The 26,100-nt window shown below is 41.6% G+C and overlaps 1 protein-coding gene across 2 annotated transcripts in view; it reads right to left on the bottom strand.

The window, feature by feature from the left end:
• The window catches only part of FLT1 (fms related tyrosine kinase 1), a 103,951-nt gene that overhangs the window by 43,996 nt on the left and 33,855 nt on the right, over positions 1-26,100 (bottom strand). For both annotated transcript variants that reach the window (XM_021378571.1, XM_021378581.1), the window contains 4 exons: positions 25,562-25,731; positions 24,988-25,147; positions 10,127-10,241; positions 1,419-1,527 (listed from right to left, as the gene is read on the bottom strand). In XM_021378571.1, the coding sequence (XP_021234246.1) occupies positions 1,419-1,527; positions 10,127-10,241; positions 24,988-25,147; positions 25,562-25,731 (554 nt within the window). The remainder of the gene's footprint in view (positions 1-1,418; positions 1,528-10,126; positions 10,242-24,987; positions 25,148-25,561; positions 25,732-26,100) is intronic.

The raw sequence follows: 26,100 nt of genomic DNA, 5'->3' as shown, positions 1-26,100 counted from the left end.
CGGAACACCAGCCAATGCCAGAGCCTTCAAAGGAAAGTCATAATATTCTGCATGTTCTCATGCAAGGTTTGGTATCAAGGAGAAGGATTCCCTTCAGACCTTGGTCTGAGAATGTGACATCTAAGAAGGGAAACTAACTCTCTCATGTCACAACACTAAAAGGTCTGAAACAGTCATCATAACTTTAAAAGGGAGATTTGCGTACTGCAAATCAAAATTCAGCTTTGTTTGGTTCCAGGGTCTTTCATGTGACATTTTGAAGACTGATAATTAAGAGCTAGAGAAGTTCATATTCATTATCTTGCACATTCAACGAGCAACAACCTCAGTGAGTGACTCTCAGCAACTGCTCAAAGCAAAGCTCTCACATGAAGCTGAGAATACAGTTCAAGCAGCACATTAATTTATAAATAATTATGTGTTATTATTCAGCCTTCTGTTCAAACAGACACAATGTAAGGATGGGGACCAAAGTAAAACTGTGATTGGGGCGGTGGTCATCTTCAAGCTGGCAGATGTTCTTGTCACATGTTGACATACTTCTTTCTGCATTTTAACAAACAACCTGCTTTTCTATCACTGCTCTGTTTACATTACAAAGACTACTTCTCATGCTTGTTACCAAATTGTTGTATTTATAGATAATTGGCACTCTCCAAAAGTGAAAGTGTACTATTACATCCAAAACACTTCAGAAACAAAGTTTTTGGTCCGCAAAATGAGTGTGGGGGTGTTGTCATATTTCTGAATGGATTACATTTCTTCAGTGACCTATCTTGAGAGTTGTCAATAGATTAAGTGCTCCATGAACTACTACTGCTTTGTAAATAAAACCAAAATAAAATATTTCACTAGAAAACAAATCCTTTGCGATGGCATCTGCAAATATTATGCTGCTAAATCATACAGTAGTTATTTTCTTAAATCCATGGGTTTTTTTTTCCAGTAATTCCTGAGGTCAAATAATTTCATAGTTTGTTTCTAAACCTGCAAAAGTTTATATAGCGATGGGGAAAAAAAAAAGAAACATGCTTACATGATGAGTCTTAGTGTCATGACCCAAGTTACATCCATTCTGTGTCTCAGAAGAAGGCTTGCTGCTGTGTGAAAATGCACTACCATTGCATGTATGGAGTGACTGCAGAGGCTAGGTGATTTTAAAGGAGGAATTACAGGTTGCTATATTTGGGAGCAATTTGTGTCATGCGGGGATACTTGTTGAAGGGATGAGTCATTTACCAAATCTGGTGCCTTTCTTACAAATTCAGACCAGCTGCTGTTACAAACCCTCTCCAGGGACACCAATAAACATGGGATAAGTTTACAAACGCACACATTACAACAATACCCAAGTTTTGGAATATGAGAAATCCACCATAGCCTAACAAATATAATCATAGGACCAGAGTAGATCATACCTGTTACAAGAAAGCTGACATTTCTTTCGGCTTTTCCTACTTTGTTGGATGCCATGCAGCTGTAGATTCCAGAAGATTTGGCTTCAGCTACAACAAGAGTGCTAGCAGTCTGCAAAAAAAAAAAAAAAAAGATGTTCAGCTCTCACTGGATCAGGAGCTTGGTTAAAGTTTCCCTTCTCATTTTCCTAAGGTGACAGTCCTATGTTTCAGTCTATCCATTCATTAGGTGACAGACACCACTGAAGTTATTTAACGAAATTATTATATATTATTATAATTATATATTATCATTGTATAAAGTTCTAGAAAGGATGGAAGAATAATAAGAAACAAGTTCCTTGAGAGACCATTATATTATCAGAGCTGTCATAGCCAAAAATCTTTGAATGTGTCTTTCAGGTTGATTTATCTCTTGCTGCTAATGTGATGATAAGCCTCAAAAGACAAAGTATGACACAAGATGGTTTGCCCAAGGAGATGACCACCCTGTAGGACAGCCAGACTGCAAAGAGAATGGATGGGCAGTGCCTCAGGCACTTCCATAATGCTGGGAAAAAGCATTTTCTCTTGTAAGTGTTAGGTGAGAAATGACATGGGAAAAGAGAAGTTTACTCATTCTCTTTTGGACTTTCTCCTATTCTTGGATCTAGTATTTCTAATATTAAGTAATAACACATTGCGATCCTTTACACTGTATTCTAGCATCATCTTAAGAAGTTTGGCACGTTACATATTTTCACATAGAGATACATATATAACTTCCAAGATGAGACCTTGGAAGGCCAGGGGATGATAACTGATGTGCCTTTAGAAAAAAATATTTTAATAATAAGAGTTATACCTTCAGGGTGATGGAAAGCCATGGTCTAATGTATTGGGCACTAAGTGAGAGAAGAAAGTTATGCACAGACAGCTGAGGTGTCATTCTGATATGGAGCTGAGACACGGGGCATGCAGTGGGGGCTCAGCAGTAGGACATGCTCTCAGATACAATAGCAGCTTCATTTTCTGTCAGTTCCCACTTCAGTTCTTCTGTAAAACATACTTTGACTGGAGTTATGAGAAGAACTGGGATTGTGACAAAGAGAATTTGTGTGGCCACGGAATCCTGTTGTTTAGAATTATTTGTCTTTTCTAAAAATATTCAACATTATTTTTGTGCAATTAATACATTCTTTTAAGACTGTCTGATTGGGGAAGCTCATAGACAAGCATAAGAAGATGAGTCAGTGCCAAACAAGGACCAGTTATCTACATTTTTACATAAGCTATGGCTGAGCATTTGACTGCTTCTGTGTCTCCTACTCAGAGTCTTCATGGCAATCCCCAAAGTCCTCACTGCATCTCTAAACAATGTAGACCTTCTGGTTTCCCAAGCATTCTTTGGCGGAAAGAGTCTGTTACTTTTCCTCCAATGCAAGCAAACACTGTGAAGTCCAGTTGTTTGGTTTTGACTATGTTATTTGTTTTAGAAAGCTGCCATATCCCACTTCAAAGCTAGCAACGTTAATGGCACCTCTACACCAATCTGTCTCAATGGCCACCTACCTGTCCACTACTAGACAGCATCTCATTTCCACCAAAAATTTTTCTAATGTACACTTTTGGCTCATCTGAAAGAGGTTCAGTAATACCAGATATATAATTATAGCCCTTAAAAAAAAATCATGCTGTTTTGCTAAATTCAGTAGGCTGACCTCTACACATTCCTAATTATAAAGCATGGGTCCAGCCCTGTCTGTATTTTGTTGTTCTCTTTCAATTCCTTCCAATTTTTAAACACCATCTCATACAGTATAGACACAGGGCCCAGAGGCAGGATTCTTGCAGCCATTTCATCAGTTCTGATGAAATGGTGTTGAGAAGGAAGTTCCACAACCTCTGCCAGGTAGTTAACGTGGATGGCTAAAAGCTGCTTCTGCCATCCCAGTCTTTCAGCAACAAAATCAGCCTTTCATGTGTCACTTGGTGTTACCTCAGAGCCCCTTTGCCCAGGTAGCAATGACCTGTGACCCAAAACACACAGTGAAGGACAACAAGACTTTTCATCTCTGACTCCAGGACACCTGTCTTGATCTGCTACACACAGAACCAGACTGTTTCTGTGACTGAAAAATGCAAGTCAATTGCTCCTCTCACAAGTACTTCAATATTTTGGATTTTTTTTTGAGGGAGCCATCAAACTCTATTTTGTCCTGACATTATCAGGTTTTACTGCTCCTTTCCACAACTATGTGATTATTATTTCTATTACATTCATAATGTCACTTACAATCATGCTCAAGCAGCATGACTATAGTTACTGGCTAGACTGCTTGTAGATGATGCCTTTTCTTGTATATTAGAAGACTTGACAGGACATTCCTAGGCACTGAAATGCAGTGATTTAAACTTCTGCCTTGTTCCTAATGTTATTTTGGTTTGTGCCAACTTGCATTGTCCCAAATACCACTCTAGCACAGGCTAAGGATCACTTCCAACAGGCAGCTTCCATGTAACCACCATCTTTTGGAAAGCAAGGGAGACAAATGTTTTGAACACAGTCCCTAGCGCCATACCAATGGTATGTTTACTTGAGTAATACAGAGATAGTCATAGTGTCTAGCAAAAGCAGTAGTGACTTTGCAACAAAACAGAGTATTTTAGAGACAAAATGTCTCTGTATAAATCTTCTAGTTTATAAATAAGTCATAAGGATAAGACAGCATCTGTTTAAATAGGTTGTGAGCCCTCCAGTGGTGCAGCCTGTGTTCTGCATTATGGATGGCAGCCAAAACCCACCAGAAAAGCAGTGTATACAAAACTAAGCCTGGCACACTGTTGTTTATTGAGTAATTATGGTTGTTTGATCAGCCTGTGCTGCATAGTTTCCCTACACAGCTATTGCTGCAAAAGGAGCAAGATAAAAATTTGTGCAGCTCTGTATTGTCTATCTTTGCAACAAAGAGTTTCAAGCCATGGATTTGCAACCACATTATATACAGAAAGTCTGAAACCATTTGCTGCGATCAGAGTGGAGTAAATCCTCACTGGCATGCTCGACACACTGAATCTGCACATCTGTCCACAAGCCCTATTTACCACCAAAGCTTTTATCCTTTCTTCCTGCACCCACCTCAGCTGAAGCACCATGCCACAGGCTCAGTTCAGAGCCAGGGGCTGGGGAAATGAATCACGTAGTGCTGCTGCATCTGCCAGTAAATGAAAGAGTTATAAAGCAGAAAGTCTGAGATGGAAGAGGAAATTACTGGTCTATTTGTGGTGGAAACTACTGAGGAAAAGACCTCAGAAGTCACTGCAAAGCAATGGGATGATTGTTGTGGTTGGACCACAGTGGTCTGGTCTTTCCCCTCGTGTGCCTGCTTGACTTTCTCTCCTTCCATAGTACCTTCACTAGAGGATTCCTACTGCTCCAGCTGATGGCAGTGGAGCAAGTGGAGATTTCAGCAAACAGTAGGTAGCCTTACTCTTTCCTAACACCTAGAAGGCCTCTGCAGGCACGTGTATACGCATGTTCCATTGAGAGACTTTTGCCAACTTCTCTAAATGCTCATATATTTAAAAGGCAAAATATCCTTTCAGCATCGAGCAGGTTAGTGTAAGTCTGTCAAACACTGTTGATTCCCTTCTAGTTATGCTCTTAAGAAAACACATTTGTTGAAAAATTTAGTTTATTTCCTACATATATGCTCTCTTTATGCCCTTGGATTTATCTTTAGATAAAATAATATTGTTTAGGAAGATACATTTTGAAATATTGGCAGGACACCACTGGCTTGTTCTGCTTATGCCAAAGACATATCATCTGCGTGCCTTGTGTTGGAAAGAAGCGTCAGTGCAAAACATCTGGACACCATGCTTCACCTTCAGAACCATCACTATGTTCACAGAGTAAACACCAGAATATCTACAATAGCAGGACATGAATATGTGCAGATGAGAACTTTCCCCTCGAGTTAGACACTTGAATAGTAAATCACTGCTGTTTAACGAAGCGGAGCTCCAGTTTCCCTCTGCATCATGTTGTCCTGTTGGGCAGGCTGAGATCGAGTGCTTCCATCTGACACACAGGGAGATCATGATACAGATGGCTACAGATCCACAGGTACCTCACACCCTCCTTCTCAGGGCCTACGTAGAGTAAAATTTTGCTTCCTGCCTCGCTCATGCACCAAGGGAGGGGATGTGCTTCAGCAGGGAGTTGCAGCTCAGCAGAGGCAGGTGCCAAGTTCTCCTGGTTTTCATCTCACCAAGCACTCGGCTCAGCTGTCACCTCCAAGTCTTCTTTTTTAAAGTGTTGACAGCAATTCTAGTAGCACTCAGGAAGGCCCCAAGGCAAGTTACAATGTGCTGAAAGGGAGGTAGGCTGTGCCCCCAGTGCTATCCTTAGCCTGGCTTCCTAGGAAGTTCACACTGTTTCTCCATCTCTATGCAAGTTCTCTGTCCTCAGCAGTTTCCCAGTTTCAGCCAAAATTGACAGAGAATCTCAAACTCATGAGACCTCACGAATGTTTCATGAAAACTATCTGCCGGTAAAGGAGGAAGACCAAAATGAGTGCCGCTGCAATGAGCTGTTCAGCTCATCACGTGCCAGATGGCCAACCCACATGGAAGCACTGGCCAGCCAGCTGGTATACCCAGGGACTCCAGACACAGCATAAGCTTCCTTGTCTCATCTGTAAGATGGGGACATGGGAGAAAGATAGAGGTTTAGGGCTTGGCACAGAAGATGCTGGAGAGATGGAGTAGTCCATATATTCCATGGCCACAGTTTTTTCTCATATCCAAAAGGGTACCACCTTGGTGTTGGACTGTCACACTTTCTGAAACTACCCACAGTCAGCATATGGGTGGATGATTCATCATTGTCAGTCAAACCAAAGGTGGACAAGAGCGAGCCTAGGTTTTGTCTTATAGAACCTTCTTACAGGGTCATTACTTTCCATTATCCCTTAAGTAAGGCTGCCTTATCACTCCCAGAGGATTGGACCACTAAAAAAGTGCGTCATTAAGATATTTATGTAGTGGAAAAAAAGGCTATATATATACATACATGTATGATAAAACACAACTTCATGCATTAATATTGTTTATGCACGCTTGCCCTCCTATCTTCTATCTCCTTTTGTTGATACTCTCATCCTTTCTTCTTGACCAACACCTTCTACTTTCACTGATGTGAACGCATCTTCTTAGCCCTGTTCTGTGCATTTTCCATCCCCAGGATCTTTGTACAGCCCCTCCTGCAGCTCTCTGTGCAAGGAGTACTGCCTCCTTCTTTCAAAGGTTTTGATAAACCAATATGTGGTTTATCCAATGCCTGCACACACAGGACACGTATATACTTCAGTGTTACCGATGAGTGCTTGAGCTCTTTGTATCTCATTATTGGAGGTCATTCACAGGTTGACATTATTACAAAACACTGATCATGCTAAGAAAATTAATGATCAGTATTAGCCCTGAGCTACAGGTGGGAGTGAGCTTTGGCTGAGAACACTGAAAAGTGATGTTTTTTAGTAGTTGAATGACAAGAGAGTGCTTGTGATCTGTTTACTAGGTAAGTCTAAGAATATCTCAGTTTTGTAGGAAGTCACTGATAACATCGAACAAAATGAGAACGAAAGCTTTGGGTGGAGGAATCAAATCAAGAGTCGTTTTATGATTAAGTATTATGACTTCTGTTACAAACTTTTTCCATTATACCACTTGAGTTTCTCAAAGTCTGTTTAGAAAGGCTTCTACGGAAATGTTACTAAAACACAGTTGTCACGGTTTCTCTCTGTCACCAGAAGAATAACGCAGGCCAGGCTTCCTGCATTACTTTAACCATGCAGACACGCAGTTTGAGGTTTTTCTAACTTTAAAAATATATTTGTGGCTAGCTCGATAACCTCAGACAAACAAACAACCAATCAACCTACTGCCACATAAGGCCAAACTTTCGGAGGGACTTGGATGATTTACATACAGGAAACAAAGGAACTGGTACAAGATTTTCGGCTAAGGTGAAAACAGCTACCTTGATTGCTAAAAGGAACCTTTTGAGCATTCCTCATTCATCTCTTCCCTTGATCACAATAATATCCTGTGGTCATCCCCATTTCTCCTTTCATGCTAACCCCAAAAGTGCCATTTTTTGAGTCTCTTCATCAACTTCCTACTGCTTTGTCTCCTATTACTTTGTTGTTTCCATTGAGTTTGAGATTTTTTTTTTGCCATGCTTGCTATGCTCGGATGTGGAAGCGGGGTAGACACTGTTTAGATAGTAGGACTCCATTGATGTGGAAGTGCCTTGGAGAGCTGTTCTTAGCTGTTTGCAGTAGCAGAACTGCTTGCAGTTGCAATTCATCAGAGTCAGACACTTGTGATGACGTGCTGTATTCAATGAGCTCAGTGCTATTAACAGTTTTACAGTATCCCAGCCCATCAGAAAGGGTTTTGTCTGAACTGTGTCCCTTTGAGTTTGCTCTGGGAGACCAAGAATGAATCTTGGACTGCAAAGAGTGAAAGCTATACACTCTCACAGAAGAAAAAAAATTCTGGATGCTCTTGAGCAGCTGTCTGCACACAAGTCATGCAACTTCTTTTGGCCAGGAACCCAGGCTTAGAGAGTATTTTCTACTTACAATAGCAGTCCAGCTGTGCCTGGAAAGCTATGGAAGAGCAGCAGAAATGAAGAAGCCTTTCAAATGCAATTCTCAGAAGTGGAGAGAATTCACTTCAAGCTAAGTACTTGAAAACTACAGATGATGTCCATGTTTCTAGCAAGGATGGCATGCAAGTCCAAAGACTGGAGAAGCCTCTATCTGCAAGCTACATCCTTCCAAACAGCACTGCAACCAGGAAACCTTGAAATATCTTGGAAAACAGATTATTTCACTAACCTCCCTTTCCTCATAGGAATCAGAAGGGATAAAGCGATTCAAGACAAGCCTTTCTTGGATGAACTAAACAGAATCAAGAAGGAAAAATGAGAACTGCTATGTTTCACTGCAAAACTTTCTATACAACACATGCAGAGATCATCTCTTCGTTCATTTCTGGACAGATATAAAAAAAATTGGGGCTGCTTGCCAAGGACTTCAAACAAAACCTGCAGTTCTGCCGCAAGGACCCATTATTAGCATCTTCCTCCAGGGAGGAATTTATTTGCTGTTGACTGGAAGCTGGTCTGACATTTCAGCCACTCCTCTTCTGCTGTCTCCAAAACATGCAGAGCACAGGGAGAATGAGGTCTTGTTGTTAGACCCTGTAAACAGGTAGGTTTCACCCATAAGCATACCTAGATCTCTTCTGGAAAATCACTGGTTCTCATGAGTTTTTGTTCATCGTACTCCCTTTGGAATAGGCTCTGTCTTCCTGTGCCTCAAATGATTTCCCTTTCCTCCTTCAAATATCTCCTTATGTCTCACTTTTCATGTGCTTTCCTACAATAGTATCCCGTAGGAAGCCGTTTGCTCCCATCTTTGCCTTGATCTTTAAGCATGTAGAGGTGGCCAACTAAATAGAGCAAATGCCTCACTGGGATCCAGCGCATTCCCGTGCACTGGAACTGTGCCAGGAACACCTGTGGTACTGCCTAAATAATATAACAGCAGGAGAAAATGTAGACCCAGGCATGAATCTTGGCTGCATGCAAAGCCCCACTTATTCCACGATGTGTGAAAAGGCCTTGGCGTGAGAGTAATTACAGTTTGTATCCATTTTCACATGCAAAAGACTGAAAGAAGGCATCAAGGAAAGAACACCTATATCCCTAGTGTCCTTAGAATTTCAAGAAGTGTTTCAGTATCCTTGGAAATAACAGGCCTAGAATAGGGTAGGCTTTCAGATTTATAATTTCATCAGCTGCTCCTGCCTCTGACCAAACCAATCTGGGAAGGCAGCTGCTGCGACAGTGACACATTGTGCAACAACTCCTGAGCTCCTCTGTGGCAAGGGCTGCCCAACCATATCAAATGAGTGTCATGCCTAACCAAGAAAAATTCTTCTGATCAGGGCATCCTCCAGGAAAACATCTTGATTTAAAGGTTTTGGCTGGTTGAGAATTCTCCATGAACACTCAAAAGCATGACTATCCCAGTCATCCTTCGGAAATGCCTGTCTCTTCCCACGCCTTATTAAGGGATGCTTGATCTGGACTTGACACCTAACAATGGACAGTTACTGCAGATGGGATGCAACCCACCATGCAGTCTCTGAATGAGATCTCTCTTAAATATTGCTTCTGTAATCTGGATTCATTTGTCCCTTTAAAATATTTATTACAAGAAAAGACTTTGGTCATCTAATAACCCAGGACCACATCTGTGAATAAACTTTCAAATGAGAGTAAATAGTTATACTCTTATAGGAAAAACAACAGGAAATTGTGCAATGACACAAAACGAAGCAAAGACGGCCTGGAGCCCTGCCTCTCTGAGGTGCCCCAGCAAGCTGCAGGCCAGCTCTAAGTAAGCCAAATAGATATATATATAATGTCACCACTTACCTTAATAGGACTGCATGCAAGAAAAGTACATCTCTGCATCTCAGCAGATAGATAACAAATCTCTGTCTTTGCAAATGTGGGAGTTATTTGCAACTGTGCATGTTTTCAAATCTGAACAACATAAAAATACTGGCTTCTCCACTGTTACCTCAACAAAAATTTAAAGTACCACTTCAACTAACACAGAGAGATTATTTGCACCTAAGAATCATACCTTGTTTTTGCCCTCTATGATGGCTGTTCGCTCAATGATGCTCTGGATCCTGTTTCCTATGTTGCTGCCAGATTTCAGGTTGAAAGATCCATCAGTGTGAGAGCAAAAACCACGCCTGAAGACAAAAAAAAAGAGAGAGAAATCATTGATAAATCACAACATGCATAAGCCAAAACAGTTCTTCTGGGAACAAAGATCATCTGAGGAAACTGTGTGTGCTGTGATCAGTGGGCAAGGACAACTACAGTCCACAAAGTCTTGATGCTCAAAGCCTGGTGGTTGGCTTCATTTCCACAGCTGCCCTCAGAACACTGGATTTTTGGAGTCAGTGTTAACATTTCACCCACCATGGACCAGGAGATCAGAATTTACAATAGAAGTAATGTAAGTCCTATAATTAGGACTCCGATGCCCCTAAGTTTTCAGTCACTATCAAGGTTTAGGCTTGGCTTCAAAACTGAGTTTATATTGTTTTCAGTCCTAAGCTCAAGACAACATATTTCTGTTTCAAGACCCGTTCCATAACATATTGGTTGCCATTTGTGCTCTTGCAGCCCCAAAGGCCAACAGTATCCTGGGCTGCATCAAAAGAGGAATGGCCAGCAGGAAGAGGGAAGGGATTGTCCCCCTCTGCTCTGCCCTTGTGAGGTTCCATCTTGAGTACTGCATCCAAGCCTGGGGTCCCCAGCTCAAGAAGGATGCAAAGCTGTTGGAGTGGGTCCAAGAGGAGGACACAAAGATGATCAGAGGGCTGGAGCACCTCTCCTATAAAGACAGGCTGAGGGACTTGGGGCTATTCAGCTCGGAGAAGAGAAGGCTCTGGCAAGACCTCACTGTGGCCCTTCAGGTACTAGAGTACCTGAAGGGAGCTTACAAGCAGGAGGTAGACCAACATTTTACACAGTCTGATAGTAACAGGACAAGGGGGAATGGCTTTAAACTAAAAGAGGGGAGATTTAGGTTAGATATTAGGAAGAAATTTTTTTTACTCAGTGGGTGGTGAGGCACGGGCACAGGCTGCCCAGAGAAGCTATGGATGCCCCATCCCTGGAGGTATTCAGGGCCAGGATGGATGGGGACATGGGTAATCTGATCTGATGGCTGGAAACTCTACACATGGCAGGGGGATTGGAAATAGATGATCTTAAGGTCCCCTCCAACCTAAGCCATTCTATGATTCTATGATTTCACTACGTGTAGGTTCTTATCATTATCCTGAAAAATGATGTATTTTCTCAATTCTGATTGTTTTCTTCAGCACAGTTTACAAAATGGCAATATAAATACCCTGATTCAATAATTACAAGATACACAATAAAAATAACTATTATCTTTCAAATTAACAAAAAGAAACAAAACTATATTTAACCACCAAAAGGATTTAAATGCTCGTTTTATCTGAAAAAAGAGTCAAAGTCATGATAATGAATAGAAATATAAAGAATTTTTTTTTTTTTTTTTTGCTTTGTGCAACAAATTGGCTTATAATCAGAACATTCAGGTTTGGTCATGGTAGAGCTAACATGTTTCCCAAAGCCTAATTCAGTACATGTGGAAATAAACACATTGGAATGCTTCTTAAATTATGTCCATCCCTATTCTTTGAGGATATTGAGTTTTGCTTTTCATCCAACATTTAGGTTTTGCTTGTTCAACTCCAGCTTCAACAGTAGAGTTAAACCATCCTCCAAGGTCAAGCTCTCTCAAACACAATGTTTCTCTGAATTTCCCTGTATGTGACAGACAACAACTACAGTATCCATAATGAAGTAGTTCTGACATGTCTATCAGTGGTGAAAGGCTGCTGACTGCATCACAGCAACTGATGCAATCCTGACCAAAGAAGAAGGTTTCTTTCCTTTCAGCCAACTGTGCAGTTTGATTAAACTTTGAGTCGTTTACAGTATCAGTAATGCAATGACTTTACATGCTTGTCTTTAATTGTGCAGCGTTGCGTCAAATCGACCACCGTCTAAGCAGATATGGCAGCTTAAAGAAAAGATGACATGTAAACTAGCTTAGGCTGTAATCATTAGCACAAGTATATGATTGCGTGTCCAAATTCCTTAATATACATTGAGAGTCTCAGCGAGCTGAAAAAGCCAAAAACCAGGAGTAGGCCATGGTCATCCATGTAAGGAGAGAGAACAAGGAGCAATAGCATGGGAAGGAAGCCTGAGCTGCACCACCACTTCCTCAGGCTCTGGTTTAAGGGCCAGCTCCTAATAGATAGTTGCTAAGGCCAGGGTGGATGAAAGAGAGCTGCATGAAGACAGCTGATGTATTCAAAAGAGAAAAAAAATGCTTAACATTTACTCAGAAAAGTAGTTGCCATTTACTTTGCACATTTAATACTTTAAGAAGTCTGCTTTTATAACAAGACTTCAACACAGATGGTATTGGTGGAATTGGCCAATAACACTTCCATGGCATAGCAGGTGTCAGATGTCTAGCTGCAGGCGTCCCTGCTCGTTGCAGGGGGCTTGGACTGAATGACCTTTAAAGGCCCCTTCCAACTCGAATGATTCTACAATTCTGTGAAGTTCTCTCAGGATGCCAGCACTACAAACACAGAAAGTGGCAGTATCAAAGGCACACCCTTCTGACTGGGCAATCTCTGTAAAGGCAGAGATTCATTTCATTTCATTCTTACCCATTTCATCCTTAGTAAGTCCTTTCAAAAATTTTATTCCTCTCAAATAGGTGAAACCGGTTTGTTCCCCCAGAGAATGAATTTGTTTCTTTGTTAAAATATTGAAAAGTTGTGCTTTTTGGAATAAAAGTCCTCACTGAGTTCCTTTTTAGTAAACAACAGAAAGGTGTAATGCATGCTCAGAAACCACTGATGTATCTCTGAAAGATATCTCCAATAAATTTTCTTGCAGCTCTGCAGCCCTAAGCTTAGTTATTGCTACATACTTCCTTGAGAAGGACTGTATATACGTATTCAGGTTGCAGAATCTTAGGGATGAGGACAGTGTAATGCCTTTGCCAATGCCTAGCACAATGGGGTGCTGATTACTCATTAAAACCATAATACAAACCACCATCGAAATTACAGTAACATCACAATAACAAGAGAAACACACATGTGAAACACTAGGTGAAATATTAGCCCTGGAGGCACATACATGAGCTCCACTGCTTTCACATACCACATTACCTGCTGATTGTGACGTTAACACCATTACAGCAGAAAATCAAATGCACTTAATAGCAGTTGTCCACGGGTTTAATAAAGAAGGAGTCAGAGTCCAGCTGTGAGCACATTACCTGGCAGCGCACGGCACGCAGCAGGAGATGCTCTGTGCTGTGCCACTTCACCCCATGCTCTGCTGGCTCAGCACGCCTCTGCAAATCAGCTGCAGCACGGCTGCCAGGCAGAGCCTGGGACAAGGCTCAGCCTCGTTCCTCTGGACGCAGAAACAGATGCTTTCCCTCCTCTGCTGCCAAATGCTCTCACTGTAACCTCAGATGCACTAGCATGGCTGCAGGCTCCCGTGCAGTCCCCTCAGGTTTTTACTCTGCCATCCTTCCTCTCCTTGCTGCCAGTGGTGCCATACAAAGCACTAGTTGAGATCAGCAGGCAGGGATGGGTCTGGGGCAAATGGGAGCAATGAGGAGCCCTGTGTCCTGCCCTGCCTTCATCTCCCAACAACAGGCATTCGTAACTGAGAGGGAGAAGGCTCTGTGAACTCAGAAGCGATCATCAAATCAAATGTTTGTGTTCAGTACAGATGTGTGGAAAGGAACAGCAAGAAGGAGAAGATAAAATTGTACCCTGGCTGGACCAAAATATCAAATCACCTTCCAGTTAATTCAGTTGATTTTCATGTCATGTGTCCTCACACTAATCAGCTATGCATTTTTATGTCTTGTAAATAATGAGTTACACCAAACTATTGACTCAACAAAATAGCAAGGGTTTCCTGCTTGTAGCAAAACCTGGTGGTGTCTGCAGGGAAATCCCAGCAAACTTCGGAGCTCTCACTCCAAATATCCCTATGTTCCTGATGTGGTTTGCTGCCGGGATAAGCTTCATTGCTTTGCATCTTCAGGAAAGTTAGCAGCAGGGTTACCACCAGGTTAATGAGAAAGCACACAGTGTGCACAAAGGCTGATAAGCCGATATCTGCCAGCACATTTCTGAGCATCTCCTACACCTGTTTTCCCTCTAGGCATTCCTGCTTTGTGTCTGGATATAGCTCTGCACATAGAAAGATCGTATACAACAAATGCTAAGGCTGTGTGTGTACAGAAGTACGATTATAAATGTTGTGTAAGCTCACAGCTCAAGGTAATCCTGTTCTGTGTACTGCTCTGAGTGCTCTGTTGATCCATGTAAGTGGTTTTTGACATGTGCCTATGTGCATGCTCGCATGTGCATTCCCGGTGTGCACGGGTGAAGTGAAGCCGGGGGGGCTCAGCGGGGGATGCCGGCAGTAGAACAAGCTCCTAGGGCTGCCCAGGGACCCACACAGTGCGTGCAGTTCAGGGAGTTTGCCCTTCTCTGGGAGGACAGAAGGGGTTTATGCAACCGGAAGCAATCTGGGTTTTAAAAAATGTCTGCGATGTGCGGTGCTGGCACCGAGAGGGGCCGGGAGAAGAGGCCTGGGGGAGGGGAGCCAGCCTGCTGCTCAAGAATACATCAAGCCTTGAGGAAGCAGAGTGTGCCATGTTTGAAGATGCAAAGATAATCACAGTGCTGGGAACCGTCTTGTGTAGTGGAGGAAGCCAAACAACAAGAGGAAAGCAGCATATGCTCCTGATTTCGCACAGGAAGCTAACAGCACCTCCTGCCAAAGTGAGATAAGAAAACTCCCATGGCCTATTCTGGACAAGGCCATGGTTATCAACCTTAGCTTCACACTGTCCTCACTCTGCTCCACAGCCCGCTCCCTTTCCTAATGAGTTTCAGAGCCCTCACCTCTATTAGCATACAGCATGCCAAGCACAATAGTGTGGTATATTTATAACCACTGATGGGGAAAAGTTTCCAGGGTAAGAGTGTACTTCATGTCATCTTGATATATTTCACTGGAATGGAACTACAAACCAGCTCCAAACTGAAGTCCTGCCTGTGAAACTACTGGTCTCAGAATAAAAGTAGTTTTCTCTACAGCAGAGCCCAGGAGCTGGGGTACAGTGTTTGTATGATGATTACAGATGTGATTTTCTGCACGACAGAGTGCTACACAAAAGCCCCATATCCAGTCAGTGCTCAGACATATCTTCATGCCCATCCTGTAGACAGTGCCATAGTGTGCAGCTCAACTGGTGACAAACATCAGCAAAAAAGTTCCAATCCCCATTTCAGTTAGAAAAATAACATTGTCCATTTTATCATTTCAGTTCCCACCCTGCTTGAGCCCTCCTACATGATGCCTTCACAGTCCTTCCCCAGTGTAAAACCCCATCCAGTTCCTTAACTATTCCTCCGGCAAAGTCACCGTTAGCCTCCATCTCACTATCTGTTGAGGTAGTATTTGGCAATTATGTCCATACTAGGAGCAAGAGGAAGGCATCCTGTCACTGACAGTGACTACTTTTGAGAGTGATTAATACCAGGAATGTTTTTTTTCCCAGCACCTATCCCTTTATAGGGCAGCAATCGGTTCTTTGCAGTGTTAGGGTGGCAGTGTTACGAATCCAAGTTGGGCTGACACATGCCTTTCGAGATGTGGTGATGACGACACTACCTTCAAGACAGGAACTCTGGAAGTTCCTGGACTTGTAAAGAAGATATAGGAACTGTTTCCCACTTGGAGGTTATCAGAAGCATCTGAATGAGCTTCGGAGCTTGGTGCCGCGCAAGTGGTGGCACTGGTCTGGTGTACCCACATGTCCTGGGGAACACTGAGTCACAACAAGGCTGGAAACAAGAGAGAGAAAATAGTAACAAGGAGCACATATGGGCTGTGAAACGTGTGTTCTGGGGGAGGGAGAACATGCCCTGGCTCCCTGCCAGCTTTGGCTACAACGTGATAACGTGCTTGTCTACATCAGACCTACAAGAGTTCCCGTTCTCCATCAAAAGTAACTCATTCCAGGTTGAAATGCTGGCCCCGCTCCTTTGGGTGGGAAAGTATTTCCCAGTGTCCCCCTATGCATAAGGCTTTGTTGGGACCCTGGTGCACTGCATAGCTGGCAGAGTGAGGTCTGAGTTATTTTTGTAGGATGCTCTGTGTTCCCACTGAGGTGATACTTAGAGGGAAAGCTCATTCTTTAGGGAAGACTCCAGATTTCCGTAATGCCCCATACTCATAGTGAGCATCTTTGGTACTACTTCCTTAGAAACAGCATATTAGAAACAGGGTTTATGGCATTCCTGGCCTCACTGCATATCGCTACGTCTTTATGGAGAAGGAAAGTCTGCCAGCTGCACACTGCCTTTCCTGCTGTTAATCTACATGCAACTAGATTAATGCATGGTGCTTCCTTTTCACACTCATCCTTTACAAACTTCATGGCTTGTCCTGAACTACTCCAGGGTGCTGGCATAGAAAGATGGTTGATCAAAGGAACTACAAAAATCAGCAGCAGTCCTACCTGCCCCATCCTTCACTCCTTCATCAGCTCATGCTTGGATTCCCACAGGAAGAAAAACTTGAGACCCCTGAGCATTCAGCATTTAGAAGTAGTTTTTCTGTATTTTTTTTTTCACATCCTGAGGTGACCTGAAATTTTCTCACCTTGAGTTTCTTATCAGATAATTGTACTTTGCTTCTTGACCCTCTGTTTCCTGCTTCACACTGCTTAGCAGTTTTCACGGACCCAGAATATGGTCACATTTCAGACAATCCTTCCTTCCTTCCTTGTCCATCTCCTTTCCCTCCTTTGCTAGGCTGTAATCATTCACTCCCATGTGGTCACTGTGACTCAGCCTCCACTTTCTCTCGCCAGCCATGTCCTTCCTAGAGGAGCTGAATGTTGGCTGGAACTACACAGTTTTCAAAGGATGGAGTTTTCACAAACTCCTAGAACTTCTTTCTGGGAAAATGTGTTTGATTTTAATAGTTTGTGGCACAACTGAAAGGAAGAGATCTCCTCCAATTTGAACAAGCAGTCAAAAACCTAAAGGGAAAGACCATGACACATCTACACACAATGTCTATCTATTTTTACTCTTTCTCTTCTATTTAAAAAAAAAAAAAAAAAGAAAAAAAAAAAAAAAAAAAACACATCTACACACAATGTCTATCTATTTTTACTCTTTCTCTTCTATTTAAAAAAAAAAAAAAAAAAAAAAAAAAAAAGAAAAAAAAGAGCCCTACATATACAGCCTAGAATTTCATTCTGGACCCTTCTGGCTCTATAAAGGAGCAATTCTTTTCTAATCTATTTACATAATCCTTAATTCTCTCTGCCTTGCTGACAAGCTGGAAGCACGGTGAACACCCTTTCAATTTCCCAGCAATCAGCAGAGAAGATGAAAAGGCTAATGTTGCACTGAGGTTGTGTTTTTCAAGATGGATTGTTTTCAGCCTCACTGCAAGTAGGAGTCTGAAAGCAGCACTGGGCTGACTGGAGCCAGGGACTGGAAGTGCAGGCAGAAAACAAGGAAGGGATGAGAAAGAATGGAGGGAAACATTTTTAAGGAGAGAGGGGAGTTGATTAGAGGGAAAACAGGAAGAGAAAATACTGACAGACGTGGACAGAAGACCAAGGATCCTTCTACCCCATATCCTGTCTCAACAATGACCATAAGCAGATGGTTGGGGATGAGTAAGAACAGGACTAACTTCAGATACTTCCTCCCAATACTCCCCCAGTCACCAATTATTATCAGCTCAAGAACTTCCTGCAAGTGAGGCCATTTCTACACTTAAGTAAGTCCCAGTGGATTTCTCTTCTAGGGCTTCAAGCAATCTCCCTTTGAAGCTAGTCAAACTTTTAGCACTCACGAAACCCTCTTGCAAGCAGTTTCACAGATCTGCTACCCACTGAATGGACAGGCATCTCCTTTTTTTACATTCTGGATTGAAGTCCTAAGAGTTTCATTTCATGGCCCCTACTTCTTGAACTGGAAAAGACATATACAGCTGATCTCCAGTAATCTGTCCTTCACTAGTCTGTAAATATCTATTGTGTAGCTCCCAGGTCAGCTATTTTTCAGGCCACAAAGCCCTGACTTCCCTCCTTACTCATCCCCCAAACACTCCACTCATTCCCTGAAATTCCTTTCATTCTATTCGTTGCCTCTCTTGGTGTACCTCCCAGCTTGGATGTATCCTTTTAGAAGACAGGATCAAAAGTGATCTTTGTATAAGAGATGCCAGTACTGAATGGCTTTATATGGAGTTATCATGGCGTTCTCAGTTTTGTTCTATTCTGCATAGGTCAAAGCAAAACTAATGCCTCCTATTTATTTCTATGAGAATTACAACAGCGACAACAAGCAAAATAACATTATTTGGTAGAGAAAATTCTTAGCTACAAAGCACTATTTTTCAACACAATCACCATCATTAGCTGTGCATTTTCACCAGCAATGAACAGCAGCCTGCATGCTGCACTCACAGAAATCTGCATAAGTGGAGGTGACCTATTGTTGCTATCACCACTGTGAAAAGCACCATCCACCGCCTCACTGTGCTCACATCCATTGTTGGGTGTCTATAAATGCTCAGTGAGTGTTGAATGTCAATGGGTGCCATTTTTTTCCCACTTGGAGGAATCCCATGACACAGCTTTGCTTCATATGCGCTACCACCAACATCTGCCTCTGACGTTGTGAGCCAACATAATAAAATAGGAGGTATTATTTTTGGAACAGACCTTGTACATTCCTGGCAATTTTTTAAGGTTGATTTAGTTTTTGAGCTGCTCCTGACTGCCATTGCTTTCACAAACCCATGTATCGCAACACTCAGCTCTCTCTGTATGTCAGTAATGCTCAGACAGTGGTTTATCATTTTACATGCAAAAGTGGGAAAGTTTTCTCCTGCGCACATCACACACATTTATCTTCAGCGAACTTCATCCAGCACTTTATCAACCAGATACTCAGATTCATACCGTCCTGCATTTCTCTGCAATCCAAGATCTGAATGACTTAGGATCATCAGCAGGCTCTGTCACCTCCTCACTACCATTTCCAGGTTATTTCTGAACCTGCTGACAAGTACAGACCCCAGCACCACCTCCTGAAACACTTCACCGGTCGCCTCCGTACATGGCAAGAACTGGCTGTTCCCTCCTAACCTCTGCTTCCTATTTTTTAACTGAATATTTTTCTTTCTGACATGATCTTACCTCATACAGCATGTCTCTTCAAAGCCTTCTGCAAGGAGTTTTTGAAAGGAATAGACATAAAAGGAAAAAGGATGCAAGTTGAAGTTTGTATATTTTTGTAAAAGGTGTACTCAGTCCAATAATAGCACTCCAATTATAATCACTCCTGAGCACACACAGTTTGACCCTGGGCCTTCCCGGCCAAGAGCTCCTGCTAGGACAGAAGAAGGTTTCTAGCTGTAGGGTGGGACGTACCCATATCCCAGTCACTGCCCTGCCCCATGGAGAGTTAAATGAGTTAAATACAGAGCAATAAGCAAACACCTGCATGACCCCATGTCTTCCTTTAGGATGGGTGTTAGACTATCCCCAGCAAAGCCAAGAGGTCATGCTGTGAAGGAAAAGATACCGGGGAAAAAATCAATGACTGACACAAAGTTAGGAGAGCCGGGGTTTAAAACACGACATGAAGCAGAGCATCTAGATGTTGCCGTAGTTCTTATACTTTAGGTTTGATCCATTACCAGTTGAAACATTACTTGAGCAAGATAATGCTAAAATATTTTCTATTAGACTTTGAACATTTTAATTTAAAGTGCTTTGAAAATTAGCAATACCAAAATTGGAAAGCTTTATCTTCTGGTTCAAATACAATCCATGATAAAGCCTGTGAGAGCATTTACTGCTTGCAAAGTAAATTCATCAGTGCATCCACTACAGCACCCTTGGGACAGACTGTGGCAAACTGTACTGAGTGAGTTGTGTGTATTTGCCAGGCTTATTTATCCGTACGTATATGTCTGGGCTGAATCATATGGCATTTTGTAAGTAAAATATTTCTAAAGATCTTTTCCAAAATACTGACTGAGGACACGGATGCTGCCCTATGAGCTGTCTGCAAACACAAGCAAGCACTGGCTTTTGGCTCACAGAGGAAGTGGAGAATGTGATGCTTCAGTGAACTATGTAGTTGGTCTGAAGCAGATCAGACACCATTCCACTCCTTTCAGCTTCAAGCCCTCTGCAAGTCTTTGGTGCCACACTGTATTCATTTCATTTCTCTGCATTTTTCAGAAAGAAATGTGAAAATGACACAGTTTGATTTCTGTTTATACACATCCACTTCCACGGCCACAGACAAACAAGGGAACAGTAGGCATACCTCTTGATGTACCCATTGTAAGTACCTTTACACTACCAGATCACTGCAAGAGGATTTTCTTGCAGTAGGGAATGGAAGGCACAAAGGTCTCAGCCAGCATGAATTTGGAGCTGAGGATCTGGCCACATGTCAAATTAAACAAAGGCATTTCTGCACTACCTGTTTATTAATGGCATCTGACCTACTTTCACCAGCTCTAAGGACTCAGACTTCCCCTTCCCGAAAATAGAAGGTGGCATGGCGAACAAAAACATTTGCTGTGGACAAACTAATGGGCATCAATGTTTGCAGACATCCACAATTAAATCTGGGTGGTTCAGTACATTTCTAATTAAGTACAATTAACATTTGTGCATTTTACATACCTCGCTGATGTTCCAAACCTAGTTTCCCCTGATAATCTATCCAAGCACATCCTAATCATCCTGCCTTTCAGTCCTTTATTATTGCCTGACATAAACAATGCAGAAATGCAATTAGACTGCTATGCACACATGTCCCACTTCCTCTTTCACTGAAGCTGGTGGGAGTCAGGCCACGCACTTCTGTGATGGCAGTTCCAAGCTCTCTATCTCTATGCAGGTACCAGTTTTCCCAATTACTTTCTTTTTGTAGATATCTCCACAATACCATTATGCTTTTCTTTTCCTTATGGACACACACATACACACGACAATAACTGTAAAAGCCCAGACAGATGCAATGGCAGGGTCGTAAAATAATAATCTAACATTCGGTTTGAGGCTAACCGTAACTGATAGCTCGAGGAGAGAGGAAGGCAGCAAGGTGATGGAAGAGTTGGAACACCCAAGATAAAATTTCATTGCTGCATCGGTCTGCACATTCTGGAGGGCTGATGGGTCAAGTCTTGGGCAAAGCACGGTGAAGGTCTCTCTGAAACTGCCCTCAGACGATACCGCACGAGAGCTGAGGAAGCCAGTGCTTACACTGAGCAATATCAATATCCCACATGCCTTTCTTGGCAACCTCTGCCAAACTCTAAGATAAACACAATGTGCTGATGAGATTCAGGTCAAGACCCATTCACATCAAGCATGTCCCTAGCACGGAGACGGTCATTCCTCAGCCTCAGAGCGGATGGGTTGTAGGCAGAGACCAGCCTGGATGGCTCCCGAGAACCTCAGCAAGCCCTGCCCTGGCTGCTCCTCCACAGAACCCTGCCAATAACCCAACCTCAGCAAAAATAAGGCCAGAAATACAACAGCAGACTGGCAGGTTGTTGGCAGACAGGAAGGTTGCTTAGGCAACAAGTTAAGGATGGAGGTCATCAGAGTGTCTTCTGCTATATCCACTGAGCAGCGGATGGATGTATCTGCTGTATCTGGTGCCATTCTGGAGTAAGCTGACACTGGATAAGATATTTCTTAGGAAAATGGCACTCATTTAAGAATGTCTATTCTTTTGTTTTTTTTATTTGCATTTTATTTTAACTCGTTCCATTTTCCACTGACTTTTGCCTGCCATATCTGAATTTGTTAGATCTGAATAACTTAAAAAAAAAAAACACGGAACTTTATTTTTTGCTCCAGACAGTTTTTCTTGACTCTTCTGTGCTTCCTTGTTGGGATGAAAATCAGAAGTTAATCTTTCCACTATCTAGTTAGCCATCTTCTAGTCAACAAAAAGGTTATTTAATGGTAATAGAGTTGGTGAAGCAAGGTATTTTAAAAGAAAATAAAGAAGATGGAATTTTAATGACATTCTTGGTTTTTCTGCATTCCAAAAAGTTAAATTTGTTGAGCAATTTTGCAGCATTTTTTTTTACTTTGCTACCAGGAAACTACGGAAACTGTTACATTTGGCTTGTTACCTGCTACTGGCCTGAAAAAAGTGCTCAGCTGAGAGTTATGGAAATTGACTGTATTAATTACAGCACATTGAAATATATCTGCACGTTATTCTAATCAGAATAGAATCCACTGAGTTATTTTTATATTTTTGAAACGGAAAAACTGTCTGGAACAGCAACTGAAAGAAACAGCCAGTGTACCTAATGGTTTCTATTAAGGAGACCCTAGGCAACAGTCATTCACAAACACAAATGTCTCATATATTCAGTGTGAGTCGTTCCCTGGCTTTCACTGATAGTATTCCAGTGATGTAAAGTTAAGCACATGTATTAATCTTGAAGCCAAAAGATATGTGCATTGCAAGGTTTTTCAGCAACCAAATCTTTATCCTCAGAGAGTGAGCTGTGTCCTTTGACATGGGACCCAGAAACTCATGACAATCCATACTGCAGTATGATGAATAATGATAACCTGCTTTGGTTTATCAACTTAAGGTACCATTTTTTCACCTGTGCACAGAAACAGGCACTACCTATGAGCACAAATAAAGCAATATTTTATCCTTGGAAACCTAATTTGGGGCAGATAAATCCAAAGAAGAGATGGGAGAACAAGATATTTCTGATCTGATGCACAAGGTACCTTCATAATTAATCTGTTGCTTAAGCAAGCATCGCCTCACACAAAGAGAGAAAAATGGTGAAAAAGGTGAGATTGAAGGGTTTCCCATTCTTTAGGGAGAAGACTTGTGCTGGCCATGCCAGCTGCAAGGCTTTCTGCTCCCCTCCTAGAGGAGGAGACAAAATGTAATTACTCAGGTATTCCTGCCATTCTGTGACACTTAATTGTTACCATACTTTTCACAGGGAGTCACTCTAGTCATCTTAGGCAAAACATTAAAAATGGTGTTCTCCAGGCTGCTTCTTCAATGAGCGCTTGAAGGTGAAGGAAAGGGAGGGTACAAAAAGAATTGTCATAGAACAATGATGAAGGCAATTTGGAAACAAGTCTGGAAACAGCCTTGTAACAGAGCCAACAACTGATGTTTAAATTGCTACCTTTCTCCTTTGATCACCTGTTCAAACACACTTCCAATTAGGATTTAACTGAGTCTACAGTTTAGCACTTTATTAAACACCTGCTTGAGGATATTAATTTTTATTGCTGATGACAAGATTCATGCTGCAGAGCTTGTTAACAGAAGGAAATATTTGACAGTGGAAGAGCCTCACTTCTACTCTCAAAGAAGCGCCAACTGTTTTACCATGGCCACACTGTGATTTCAATCCAGAGTACGTATTACAGAATAAACACTTGCAAGAAAATAAAAGGTTAAAAGATTTCATGTATGCCTTTCACAGGGACTATCTACTTAAAACACACTGCAATTTCTTTTACCTTACGCCTTATACCTATGAAGAAAAATAAATAATTTTCATTCAAAATGCTGCCCTTACCTGTCCTCAAAATGAAGAATTACAGGCTTTACCTATTCTAGCAAAAGGAGAGATTGCTAGTGCCACCTCTTGGTGAGAGGGGCACAGAAAGCCATTCATTTGCATTATTGCAAAGTTAGATGTAATGGAAAATGCCACATGTGCTTCCAGGAAGTGGTGTCCAGCACTCACACATACCCTTAATATGAAATACAGTGATTGTCCTATTCAATTTAATGAGGAGTCTTGTGTCCTTGTAGTTAAGCGCCTATATAAATGTTTGAGCATGTATGTATATATTTGGCTGGACTGACACTAAAACTCAATTGCATGAAAGTGTTAAAGAAGTTAAATCCCATGTAAAGTGATACTTTCAAATGAGACTGAGAAAATATCGGGTTCTTAGCTTTCATTAGGTTCTTAGATACCTTTGTTGTGCTATGCTCCAAATATATTACATGTTTCAACCCTAAAACAGTAGCTTAATGCTACTGTTAATTATAAAGACTGTGCCAGATGTTGGGATTCAGAAAGAGCTTTGGATAAATGAGTCAACGTACAAACTTGTCATCATCATGCACAAAGTTCAAAAGAAAGCTTAAATATAAAAGAGGATTAGTTGATCAAGTGCCACATCAGCATCAAATACGCCTATATGATGCCACTTATATCTTACCCTGTTAAAATACCATCTGGAGAATGCTGGGCATCTTTGTCTTGCTGAACTGAACCTATGAGTCAGTGTATCATAAGAAAGATTTGACCTTCATAATACAAAAGAGTTTTAAGATAATTTCTGTTGAATTTCAAAAAAAACCAACCACACAGTGGAATCACAGTGTGATGACAAAAGCATGGAGAAAAGCAAGGAAGTCTCCTCCATGAGAAAGTATCTTAGCAACACATTGCCTGCAAGGCTTACCTCATAAAAATTAAAAAGCAATTATCACCTCTGACCATTGCGTGCATGAATAGCGGTGAACTGTAAATGAAAGTAAGCAACAGCACGAAACAATGACTCTGCTCTCTATTTTTGAATAACGATGCAGAAAAAAAAAACCTGCATTGTTTCTGCATGTTTACTTAAAAATACATTGATTAAAAATATACATACTTCACTAACTAAGCAATGGTCACAGCAAGCTTCATTCTTAAGGTAATATTTAGGTAAAAAAGGAAGGGAAGACAAACTAAATATAAGTAAAGAAGCTGTCCTACCTTGTTTTAGAGTGGTTTTGTCTACAGGGATACCACACCCATGTAATTTTTGGCGGAGGAATACCATATACGGTGCATGTCAGCACTTGTTTGCTGCTCAGTAAATACAGATTTGGATCAGGGAATGATGACACAGCATTTTCGTATATCTGAGGTTTCACTGTAAGCAGTAAAAATTGGAAAGCGATTAAAAGCAGCTCATTTCCAATGTATTACATGATCATGACAATACTGCATTCCTGCAGTATGAGTAATCAAAAAAATCCCCAGGAGAAGAAAGAAAAACAGCAGGACAAAGTTGTATCAGATGAGCGATTACTAACACATTTAAGTAGGTGGGAACAAGTACCTGACTGTGGAAGACAGAAGCCCTTCCAATGGAAACCAGTGCCCATTTGCTGATTTCAAGAAGGGTCCCTCCCCCCAACACCTCAGGCTTGGATTTATGTCCATGAAAGTTGGTTAGAAAATCCACAGTGGATTTGGTCCAGACCTGGACCATGCAAGGTGAACTGTTCAATGATAGCTTAGTGTTTATGTTCAGGAGAAGTGTGGGAACACGCTTCAAACTCACCATTTACTTTAAGAGTGACTGTACGATTCTTAGACAAGTTCCACTGTCGTAAACTCACTATTATTGTGTAGTTTCCAGCATCTTCCTCCGCAACATCTTTGATGATTAATGAATAGTTTTTAACCATGTACCGGGCACACTTTTCAGCAGCAGGCAGCCCATCTTTTAACCTGTTCAAAAGAAGTCCAGAAATAAAATAATTGAAAAACAGAGCGGCTTTAAGAGCCTATGTTTCTTCATTTCCCATTTCTTGATCTTTGGGCAAGGACTGAATTTACAATCTAAGACTCCGTTTACCAGAATCTTATCAATCTAAGATTTGGTTTAACTTCCCTTACAGTTTGCTGATATTTATACAGCACTTTGAATAATATCATTCTATACATTAAAATTGATAAGAATCCAAGAGGGCTCTATAATATTTGAGAGTTTCTGAAAGCTGGAACTCTGCTTCTGAAGATCCCATCTTTCCCTGCTTGTGCTGTGTTGTCTAGAGGACAACCATTTTGGCTACAAGTCAGTCACACAAATAAAGGTTG

This window comes from Numida meleagris, chromosome 1 (genome assembly GCF_002078875.1).
Source record: "Numida meleagris isolate 19003 breed g44 Domestic line chromosome 1, NumMel1.0, whole genome shotgun sequence".
Lineage (NCBI taxonomy): Eukaryota > Metazoa > Chordata > Aves > Galliformes > Numididae > Numida > Numida meleagris.
Note: the sequence above shows the minus strand (reverse complement) of the source record. Positions and strands in the feature narration are given on the sequence as shown.